Here is a 12,023-nt window from a genome sequence, read left to right on the forward strand (position 1 = left end):
TTCAGAGCTGCTAGCTACCTTCATTGGAAAACAACAACACCGTACAAAGATCTCGGTGTAGTTAAACATTCGTACGGGGGCATCGACATTCAAACCAGATTTCATGGCAGTCTGGCCAGTTAGATGACACGCAACATCCAAGTGTTGATGGACGGACCGACAGAAACATGTTCGGGTCGACATACAGAAATAAATGAAAACAGCATCCTTTCAGTGCCATTTTGACAAAAACCATGAAGTGAGAAACAAAAAGTATAATCAACAAAATGAACACAATGTTTTCACTCCTCCCAGGAATCAAAGGTTCAGGTTATCTGCCTGGAAAATGGTCCATTTGCTGCTTTACATGTGCCTCATACCATCTTCATCTAGTGAGACCTCTTTAAATCAGACCGCTCTCCTGGGAGCAGACGTCACTGACTGAATGAAGACTAAAGACCAAACATACGTGACGGGACGAGTTGAGACTTGCAACTACTTGCAGTGTGCCGCTCTGCAACCTTCTGAAAAGCCTCCAGTTTACACCAATGTGACTAGAAAAGGAGTTTGGTCATCTTGATTACAGACATTATGCTCAGGGTGGGAAGCTCAAATGTTGCAAATGTGTTAGCATTCAGCCACTTCCTAGATAACATTACTGTTTGGTAACCAATTGGTTAAATGCTAACGTAAAGGTTATCAAATATGTTGCTTTACCTTGAAATATGGCCTGATTTCCCCTCAAATTTAAGTATCCATCATCTTTTCAGCTGCTGATCAGTGGGGAAGTGGTGAAATGAAAACAATTTGTCCGACTTGCAGCCTGGAAGATGCAAACTTAACATTATCTCAGCATTCAAGCTTCCCAGCCTGAGAGTGACATCTGAGGAAAATGGCCGCCGTGTGCCAAACTCATTTATACCTGAACTAAACATTTACTCTGTCAAACTGATCTGCTAGCTAACCATAACCAGCTGTTTATGCTGGTAAACTATTTCGTAAATACATGTAGCAAACTGTTTTAGCTATAGATCTGTGAGCTAAACTTTTTTTATCTGCTAGCTAGCCTTAACCAACTGTTTATGCTGGTAAGCTGTTCTGTTAGCTTCACAAAATGTTTAGCAACTGAACTGTTAGTTAACCTGAACTCATTTGTTTTATATGCCAAACTAATCAGTCAGCTATCTGCTGCTAAACTGTTGCATTAGCTCACATGTAGCACACTGTTTGACCAACTGAAGCTAAGCTAAACTAACCTCTTTTACCTGCTACATTGATCCACTGATGGAAAAATGTTATCTCCTCCATTTATATCTTCTACATGTCGTTTTTATTCAGTTAATGCCCATTTTGGGGAAATTGTCTATTTATGACTTTATGACTGATTTCCTGAGTGCATTAAACTGTAATTCACCCAGACAGCCATAAAACTGTGCTCACTGAAGCTTTAACACAGAACCAGGATATGGTCCCACACACATCTGGTTACACATAATGACAAACACCTGATGAAGACAAACTGTGTGATGAGGCGCTGCCAGCTGCTGCACACGGACTTTATTAACATTAATCAGAGACATGGGAAGGTTAGAATGATAAATGCCAGAATCATGTCTTTTACTAGAGAAGATGTTTTTTTAATCTATATAATATAATATAATATAATATAATATAATATAATATAACATAATATAATATAATATAACATAATATAATATAATATAATATAATATAATATAATATAATACGAGCTCATGAAGTTTAACTATTTTTGATGACAATGCTAAAGGGAGACCAAACTAAAGCTCACTGTGATCGATCAGTCGTCTCAAGTACCTGCCAGTTCATTTATATAAGGCTCTGAAATTACTGTATGTGAAATCAATGGCTGCCTGAAATTAATGAAATCATCTAAAAACTATAAAAAAGAAACTACCAGCACGGTGCTGACTAAGCTGCACAGCACACGAGAGTGTGAATTTACCAAATTACCAGCTTACTTGGGGGTTTTGTTTGTCGCCGTGAGACTGGAAAGCAGAACTGGAGATAAAAATTCAGACTGACGGTGATGTAAAGATAACAGACAGAGTCGGTCCACTGGATGTTCACGTTGTCAGCGTCTCCTTGAAGCATCTTTTCCATCCCAGCTGCTACTGATCCGAGCTTTTGTTTCTGGGAGAATCTGAAAAGACGACAGGAAAAGATTTCTATGGATACAAACAGCGACTAAGAACCACAATATATGCATTTAAAAAAAAATCCAACCAGGGTCGTCTGGGTTCATGGTTAAAAATCAAAGAATCAATCCCACCAACCAAAACCTTTATTTTCTATTAGGCGGTAATGAAAGAAAGTTTTAGCAGCTCTGTGTTCATTTTAGCCCTCTGATTTAATTAACTTCAGATTGTGTAAAGTACTTTACATTACTGACTGCGACTGTTTTCCAAAGTATACCATCAGCTTTTACCTCCAGCAGCGATTTGATTCAGTTCATTTCACAGCTCTGTGAAGACCAACTTTAAACTCACCGCAGAGGGTTCGATAAACAGTTTGTCGTGTTTTATCTTAAAGTTATTGTTGTTGTGCTGTAAATGCTCATGTCTTCTTCGTTCCCTGAGGGCTCTCTAAAGGATATTTTGTGCAACCTTCAGAGAACCTTTAGGCAACGTTCCCTGAAGGTTCTCAGAAAGTTATTGCTGAAAAACCTTTGCAGAACCTTTATGAAACGTTCCTTTAAGGTTCTTCTGAGATTTTACACAAATAACTTTCATTCTGTTGACAGACGGTTCGTACCTGAGCTGCAGCATCACAGATCGTCCTCCAGGTCAGACTGATGCTGCTTTATCTGCAAACACAGAGGAAGAGGATCTTAACGAGACGGTGGGTGAAAACACGCTGCAGTTAGTCCTCGTTACCAGCCTCACGTCGTCATCATCATCATCATCATCATCATCATCATCATCATCATCACTGCAGCCTCGTCTTCACTACACTGCTGCACACACACATACAGTAAACTTTCAATTCCCTCCCAAAAAATCCTGTTCTTACATCACATCACACACAATCAGATGGTAATTACTAACACGCTGTGTCTTATTCACACACACACACACACACACACACACACACACACACACTTCCTGTCAGAGGAACAATGCAGCAGATTACGGGCCGGTCTGCTCTCAGATTAATGAGGCAGCCTCGCTCTGTCGGGCAGGTAGGACGCCTGCAGGCTGACTCTGTATCACCATGTTTCCCTGTAAAGAAACAGAAACACTGATCTGCTTCAGCACTGGTGAGGTGCTGGATAAAAACGACCTGCGAGGGGACAGAAAACACACCGTCCACCACAGATTATGTAAACTGTCTTTGGGCCGAACTGCACTGTGGGGCGATGAGGCACTTCTACTGCTTCAGGTTAAATCAGGAGTCTGAGACGTTCAGGACGGAGGACGCTGTGGAGACAGATGAAGGGACGGACTGAGGCAGGTCAACATAAACTATAATAAGATTTATTTGTCCTTCTTTTGTCCAGTTATTTCTGATCCTGAACTGCCAGGAACACAAACAAACAGTCGGTCCATCGGGTCCGGTCTTTTTGTTCTGCCTCGCTGGATCGACAGAAAATTATGATGATTTTATGAACCGGCTCACAGACTCACAGCCGAGTGTGTCTCAGCCTCCCGACGAGGCAGGAGCTGCTGTTAGTAACAGATCATCCACCAGAGGGCAGTATGACACCACCTTCTGTAGTGGGGCTGAGTATAGGGGCAGTTGTTGAGGTGCTCATTTACCTTGTGAGGAGGAGGTGTTGGTGTTGTTGGGGTAATTATAAGGAAGTCTGTGTGGGTAGTTTAAAGAGTAGTAGTGGTAGATATTTACCCATGGGGGTGGCTGCTGTATATATTTACCCTCTGGGGGTAGCTGTGGGGGTAGTAGTGGTATATATTTACCCTGTGGGGCAGTAGTGGTATATATTTACCCTGTGGGGGTAGCTGTGGGGGTAGTAGTGCTGGTAGTGCAGCGGCTCGTCCTCGCTGGCCTCTCCTGGTTCTGGACTTTCTCTCTCCAGACTGCTGACTGAACCTCGGTGAGGAGACACACTGGGCTCCCTGCTCTGAGGACACTCTGACACACACACACACACACACACACACACACACACACACACACACACACACACACACACACACACACACACTTTAGAAACGTGTGGCTGTTACTCTCAGGTGAGTAACTGTACTCAGTTACAGAAGTGAAGACTGTCGACACGTCACTTTGGATAATTTCCTCATATTTTTATCCTCACAGGGAAATATTCCTCTTACAAGGTGGAGACACACACACACACACACACACACACACACACACACACACACACACACACACGCACACACACGGAGTTGGTCGACGACGAGATAGCTGCTGAGCGCTGAAGGGGAGCTTATGAAAGGTTATGAGGCTGGTGTTTATCGCTGTTTACCTCCCTGTCATAATCCACGCTCCGCTGGCGGCAGTTTTGTCATTGAACCATTACTCACAGATGCGGCGTGATAGCAGATCACATCTGATGGTAAACAAACCGACTCTCTCTGCATCGCCGGTCCCTCGCAGATCATTTGCAATAATAAACTTCAGCTCGGGGTTCGGTCGCCTCTCGGCGGATCAGAACCCGGATCAGACTGATGTTTGGGGCCGATAATGTTCCCGTTAATAAAAGTGGGATGCGGACGAGTCGGTTACATCCACCTGAGGCTCCCTCTGACAGATTACATGTTGATTAACACTGATCGTCCTCTGGTGTGTGTGGGATGATCTGGAGATCTCAGTGACGACTGAGAAAATTAATTGGCAACTACTTTTCTATTCATTAAAGGAGCAGTCTGTAGTTTTGTTAATGAGCAGAGAAACAAACAAACTAAATAAACAGACTCTCTTTGTTTTCATGACTGAATAAACTGAACAAACAAACTGACCTTAAAGGACAAAAACACAGTTTATACTGCTTTACTTTGTTTATATGTGGCGGACCCTGCCACCTTTCTAGCTTCAAACAGTGCTCTGTTCTTATTTTCCTCTGAGAACAGCTCGTTTATTCACTGATGGAAACGTTTGTGTTATTACCTCATTAATATTTTAAATGTTAAGTTTCGCCGAACAACGCAATGAAAGTTATTTTTGTAAAATCTCAAAAGAACCTTTAAGGAACGTTTCATAAAGGTTCTGCAAAAGGCTTTTCAGCAATAACTTTCTGAGAACCCTCAGGGAACGTTGCCTAAAGGTTCTCTGAAGGTTATACAAACACAACCTTTAGAAAACCCTCAGGGAACATTCTCTAAAGGTTCTCTAAAGGTTCTCCGAAGGTTGTACAAAATATCCTTTAGAGAACAGTCAGGGAACGTTCTCTAAAGGTTTGCTGAAGGTTACACAAAATACCCTCAGAGGAAGAACGTTCCTAGGACGTTCTTTAAAAGTTACAAAAAATAACCTCAAGGGAACCTTTAGGGAACGTTCCCTGAGGGTTACCTGTTTGCAGGGACATGATTAAATCATTTTATTCCCATTCAAGTTAGCGGTGGGCTAAACAGGAAGTTAGCGGTGGGCTAAACAGGAAGTTAGCGGGCGAGGCTGGTGGAAATGTGTCCTGATCTTGCTGAACTTCTTTGGCTTCACGCGCTGCAGAGCGACCTTTACAGGACCGGACCGGACGGGGCTCCACCTCTGACGCTGTATCCAGATTCTCCTTCATACATCACGGGACACGTTTGTTTCAGGATTTCAGAAAACACGCTGCTGCCACTGCAGTTATGTCTTTTCCTGTACAAAGCGCTCAGGATAGGTTGCACATGATGAGACAAATACATTCTCAACACACGCTTCAGTAAAACAAGCCCTCGTGTCTTTGTTCCACGACTTTGGATACCTGACTTCAGGTTCACACGGACCTGAAGCTGACTGTTTGTCTCTGCGACCCTGAGATTTGTGTCAAAATGTCTCTCAGACTTTATAAGACAGTTAAACAGTTGTGAGGTGACGGGAGCTGTCTCTACCTGAGCAGTCCTTCCTCTGTCTGTCCATCTTGTCCACACAGTCCAACAGACCGTCGATCTGAACCTTGATCACCGTCAGCTCCCTCTTTATGGCGAGTAGCTCCGCCATCTTCACTGCAGAGAGACGGGGAGAGAGAGGTGGACGGGGACAATATGAACACAATAGTGTTGAGTGAGTGATGCACAGTGTTGTCAAAAGTATGTGGACACCCCTGACTGCGTACAGCTGAGCTTCCTGGTTTCGGCTCCTTAGTTCAGTCTGAATTCACTCTGACTGGCTGTTGAGTCCATCAGAACACAAGTTCCTCTAACGCAGGCGCAGAATGACGCACCAGTTGGCCGTCAGCTGTGGCCTTCACGGTGTGTGCAGGTGCAGCTTTGTGGCCAAGACATCGGAGACGTGAGGCGAAGCAACCTCTTTTTCTGTTATAGATATTTAGTCGCTGCTCGCTGCTGCATACATCTCCCAGCTGAAACTACAAGAGACACCTGACTTCCTCCTTTGCTGTTGTTGATAATGTGTGTTCATTTTTTGAACATTTTAAAATAACGTTCTGGCCATTTCTTACAAAATGCCCCTTTAATTCTTCAGTCTACGACGACTGGATGAGATTAGATGACGCTCTTTTTCTCACTTTGTGTCACATGTTTGTGTTCGTCCACTTCCTGTTCCAACATCACGCAGCGCACGCAGTCGGCTCTATAAAGAAATGGATTTTCGCAGTTTGGAAACAGGACGAATAAACCCCAAAACAACATGTTAATGTGTTTTCGGAGGATTTTTCCCTCCATAAGTCGGCTCAAAGCACACTTGAACATCAGTTTGGACCGGAGTCTGGCTTTACAGCTCCATGCAGATGCAAAGTGTCATCCAGTGACCCCTGCAGTCATCAAGCCTGTAGTCCTGCACCATCAATTACTCTCCGTGCTGCACTCCCACCTCCTTCCGCTGCAGGAGCCCTCGCCCTCGCTGTGCTCTGTAATGGACCGCCGGCGCCGCCAACAGCTCACCAAACGACCCTGAAAACTACTTCACTCCTGAAAGCTTTTCGACCTCGGAAGCTTGCAAAGGCAATCTAATTTTCTTGTGATGGGGCGAAGTAAAAACTATTAAGGCTTGTAATAAACTAGTATAAACAATTCTTATTTGCCATGCACTATTAACTCAGTCTAATTGCGAGTGCTGATAGGCTCGGCTGGGTTATAGCAGGAAGGAGAGCCCTGCGGTACAGAAGCCTTTAATGAAGAGACCATCTGGTGCCCCCCCCCAACCCGTCTCTCCTCCAGCACCCTGGGGCCCCACCACCAAGACGAGCCATCACACAGGCGGCAAATAACACGAACAGGGTTTAGAAAAGATCCTCCGAGCGCTCATGTCAGCTGCAGATTTAGAGATTTACAAAAAGCAAAATATAACGCCCACAGATGTGAATAAATAGATAAAATAAAATAAATACAGTCGGGTCGAGGCTGCTGTGTGAGCTCAAGATTTAAAAGCCTTTAATTGGAGGAGGTTGAGGCGGGAAACACCCCTGTGTATCACCCTCTGCCATCACAGGGTGTCGGTGTCTCTGCCCTCTCTGGTTAAAAGCTTTTTAAATATTCAAACCCACACAACCGCCTGAGCCGGCTCTGACACACTCTCAGTAAAACATTTACACATCTATCTGTTTCTTTTTGTCCTCTGCACTCGGCGGCGTTACGGTCGTAAACTGTGATCATACATTTATTTGATTCAACGATCGTGTGGATCTCAGCAGACAGATGAAAACTGCAGCGCTCATAAATACTCACAAACGAACGAATTAAACAATGATCTGAATCAAGACGGTCGTTGGAAAGCTGGCTTAATGTAGATGAAACACCCAACATAAAGTGTTGCATACTAGAAGATACAATACGTACGAGTTCAAAAATATTTTAATGGTTAATAATCACAGAACAAGAAACAGCTGAAGGCTTCGACTAATTCTGACTTTATGATAATAAACTGAAAATTACTTTTGATAATGAATGTCGTCAAAAGGGTTCACAGTACGTTTTATTTTGGAAATGTGACTTTCTGGCTCAAAAACAGGTGTTTTATCAAAATTTCAGCTTATTTCCTGCATTTCCTCACTGTTTTTCAACACTTTCGGCGTTGCTGCAGTTGATACTTCTGTACTTTTACTTAAGTAGTAACGTCTAGAGGCAGAGGGAGGATTTGTCATGCAGGTCTCTTCCTTGTGGTGGAGTATTTTTACATCGTGATAGTAAAATGTGTAAAATGTACAATTTTTTCTGACCGACAAACAAAACGCAGTGCAGTGCAGAGTCTCTGTGGGCAGTGGTAAAACATTAATGAATACATGAAACTTAATATTAGCTTGTGTGAAATCCTGGTATAATTATTCTGCATCTGAGTTGAGCATTCAACATAACAATGCTGCTGTAGTGAACTGATTTTGATACTTTACTTCTATAAAAGTGCAGAAAGTCTCTGAAACTCAAGTTTTTCTGAGGGAGGAGCTCCAGACACCAGCTAGTGTCACAATCCTCCTGATTTTTGAGGTGTCACAGTGTCTCTCCACACGTCGGTAACACAAACATGTGGAGTGTGTGAGCACAAACTCTCTCTTACATTTACTGTCAGACGAGGAGGTGTGCGTGTTGTTGCTCCTGCCGGTCGCTCGGCTGCTCTTCATCCTCAGAGCTGCTGTGGAGGAGGAAGAGGAGGAGGATGATGACTGGCGGGGCCGTTTAATAGGACTGGGATCCACCGGGACCGAGGACGGGACACGCTGGTAGTCAAACACCCTGCAAAACACACACATACACACACACACTTAAGCTTTAAACAGTCCCATGATGCACCACTGCCCGAGGCTCCGGCGTGCTGCTGCTCGTTTGTGTCTTGACTGTTTTATTACTGTAATGAAGTGGAGGGTAATTTATGTCATGAACAGATTTAATCGTTATGTTCGTAACAAACTGAAGAGCAGTTTGTTCTGTGAGGTAATTTATATAAAAATGAGCATTTAAAAAATAAACCAGTACATAAAGTCACATCCTTTGGACCGACCCGAGTCCTTCACGAAGAAATCCAACAGTCCAGCAGCTTTAAACCACTTCAACTAATCATCCACAGACGACCGAGGGAGACGAGGAGGGTCTCATTATTCATGTCATGTTACAATCTGCACACAAATTACCAATAAAAAAGTGATTAATACAAGTAATCTGTTATATATGTTACATTTCCCAGAATACTTACATTCAACTGGTGGTGGCACATTTAAAGAAAACTGAAATAATCTTTAATTAAGGGCAAGTTTACTGTATTTGTTTTGCTTCACTGCTGAGTAAAAACCAGATCTGGGATGATGGATGTTACAGCAGCAAACACATATTCAGATTGTTTTCTTTTGTTCAAAACACAAAGATATTCAGTTCACCGTGCTGCCACAGACAGAGTGGGGACGTCAGAAAGCACTGAGATGAACACATTGTTGGTTCTGGTCTTTTAACAGGATCGAATATCAAGTATAATAATAAAATATAAAACAGTGGCAGCTTCGTCCTTTAAAGGGCGACAGGCGAGTTGAAACGCAGCTCCTCTGCATGAAGGACGTTCTCTCTGCTTCGTCCACTAACCTGCTAACCTCCAAAGAAAACTACCTCTTAATTCTTTTGAAAGTATTAAAATGATCTATAAGGGGATTAATTGGGAATGAAAGCTCCAACATTATGATGTAGCTGCAGCTGAAAGTCAACTGAAAGTGAATTTGGTCTTAAACCTACAGCACAGCTGTTCCCCTGCTCGAGGTGAGCTGAAAACTTTATGAAGGACGGAGCAATTTATCTTATAACAACAGATCAGAACTGATTTCATTTCATCAAATGATCCCACATTCTCTCCTTTTTTTCTCTAACGGGCGTCGCTGCTCGTCGTGTTTTCTCCGGCGGTTGTTGCGGTCTGATAGAGTGTGTTGTGCTGCGGGTGAGAGCTGACTGACAGCTCCAATTTGATGCAGAGAGCGATAGAGGAGGCGATGGGGAGGACGACGAGCAGCCTTTCCTCTCCCTGTCAACCTCTGCTGTCTATCACAGCAGCCATCTACAGCTGGAGGAGGATTGACTGCATGGGGAACATGAATCCACTTCATCTCTTCACACACACACACACACACAAATAAACATGAATAAACACACACCTGCGTGCACCCACTCAGTTCATTTCAAAAGCTGCTTTAATGGCATGGGGAAAACACATTTGCACTTGAAAGACCTGAAGAAAAATGATTTCACGTGTGTCGCAAAGAACATGTAATAATGTTCAGAGGATTTTCATGGTTCACCTGGAATGAAAGGCTGCAGGCTCGTCTGCAGAAATCCTCCGCGTGCTGCGGTTTATGAAAGAAGTTTTTTGACGAGCTTGATCAAATCTGGATTTCTGTACACTCAGAACGCGTGCGCTCAGCTTCAGTACATGGGCTGCAGAGCTGTAACCAAGTACGATTACTCAAATACAGCACTTACATACACATTCAATGTACTTTAACTCTACTTCAGTATCCAATTTATGCAACTTTATACTTTTACACCACAGCTCCAGCCCGTCTTCACCAGAAAAACAGCCGTACAGTTTGTCTTTGCAAGCAGCTTCTTATGTTTATTGTCAGGCAGTGACCTCTAGTGGCCGTAGAAATGATCACAGCAGCAAAGGAGGAAGTCACGTGTCGTAGTATAAATACCGACAAAGTCCACGTAGGGAGGAGGACAAACAAACACAAGAACCAATCGCATCTCACAGTTTTTTAAGTTACGTAACGCTGTGTATTAAAATCACGTAGCGATAACATTACGAGGAGCATTTTGTAAAATATGGCCAGGATTTTATAATTAAATTTAACATCAACAGTGTGAAGAAACAACAGTGTCTCTGTTCTGTGTTGCAGAGATGTCTACTGAAGTTAGCATGCTAACCAGCTAGCCCCGGCCCGTCCTGTCTCCTAATACCTGATAGTCTGATAGCCCCTGCATGTCCCCAACATGTCATGAAATTAAATATTCTTACTTCTATTTTCCTTACTGAACAGAAAAATTCGACAGTACATCGTCTGAGTTCAAGTTTCTCTCTCTGACCAAACTAAGATGAGCTTAATCACCTCGTTAACTTAAACTCAAAGTAAACTACAACAAATCAGTCTTGGTTTGTCTCCACATTCATCTCTCGTTGGGTCCAAATGAATCCTCAGTCCACAGAGTGAGACGTGAGAATATTCTGCCTCTAAAATCCATTTTCACCTGCTGCTGATGTCCGACTCTCTCCTGTCCCCACCTGCCACGTCCTGTCATCCCCGGAGTCAAACTGCTGCTGTCAGTCACCTGCCTGTTAAATACCCTGTTGTCAAACCGATGTCAGTCTGTCTTGAGCTGAGCCTTGTCGCCTGCAGTGACTCCCCCTGTGATCTGAGGTTACAGTCCAGACAAACTCTGGCGCCGCTGGCTCCAACTGAGCCATGAGCTAATTAGCTAACGGTGGCTACCTTTGAATTAAGGCCATATTCTACAAATCACACCTTTAAATGACTCATGTTTGGGGTAAAACAAGTAAGTTGGTTACTTTAACATACAACAAGGAACTTTTATTAAAACAGAACATTAGCTGTTTCTGTATAGTTATTATAGTTAAGGTTTGAATGCAGTACCTTTACTTGTAGTGGAGATTTTTCACAGGATGGTATTAATGTTTTTAAGTAAAGGATCTGAGTTTTACAGAAACAAACTAATCAGTTCATTCTAATCAGCACACACCGTTATCTACACTAAAACAAATGGTTTGTTTCATGACTCACAGCTCAGTTCGTGGACATGGGAACTAAAATGAGGCTATAACCAATGCAGAATTTACAAGACGGCCCAAATAATTAAGAATGTGTCATTGACAGCGTTTCACAAAGTTTATAAAGTCTCTCCTCACTCAACAACTCACAAAATTGAGTGATTTCT

At 43.0% G+C, this 12,023-nt stretch overlaps 1 protein-coding gene across 1 annotated transcript in view; it reads right to left on the minus strand.

Moving 5' to 3' along the window:
- Positions 1 to 1,691: 1,691 nt before the first annotated feature.
- The window catches only part of LOC141000849 (RNA-binding protein Raly-like), a 28,412-nt gene continuing 18,080 nt past the window's right edge, over positions 1,692 to 12,023 (minus strand). Inside the window, exons 4-8 of the mRNA XM_073471729.1 lie at positions 8,653 to 8,828; positions 6,033 to 6,146; positions 3,965 to 4,110; positions 2,773 to 2,824; positions 1,692 to 2,161 (exon numbers count right to left, since the gene is read on the minus strand). Of these exons, the coding sequence (XP_073327830.1) occupies positions 2,786 to 2,824; positions 3,965 to 4,110; positions 6,033 to 6,146; positions 8,653 to 8,828 (475 nt within the window). The 3' untranslated portion in view covers positions 1,692 to 2,161; positions 2,773 to 2,785. The remainder of the gene's footprint in view (positions 2,162 to 2,772; positions 2,825 to 3,964; positions 4,111 to 6,032; positions 6,147 to 8,652; positions 8,829 to 12,023) is intronic.

The sequence above is a fragment of the Pagrus major genome, chromosome 8 (genome assembly GCF_040436345.1).
Source record: "Pagrus major chromosome 8, Pma_NU_1.0".
NCBI lineage: Eukaryota > Metazoa > Chordata > Actinopteri > Spariformes > Sparidae > Pagrus > Pagrus major.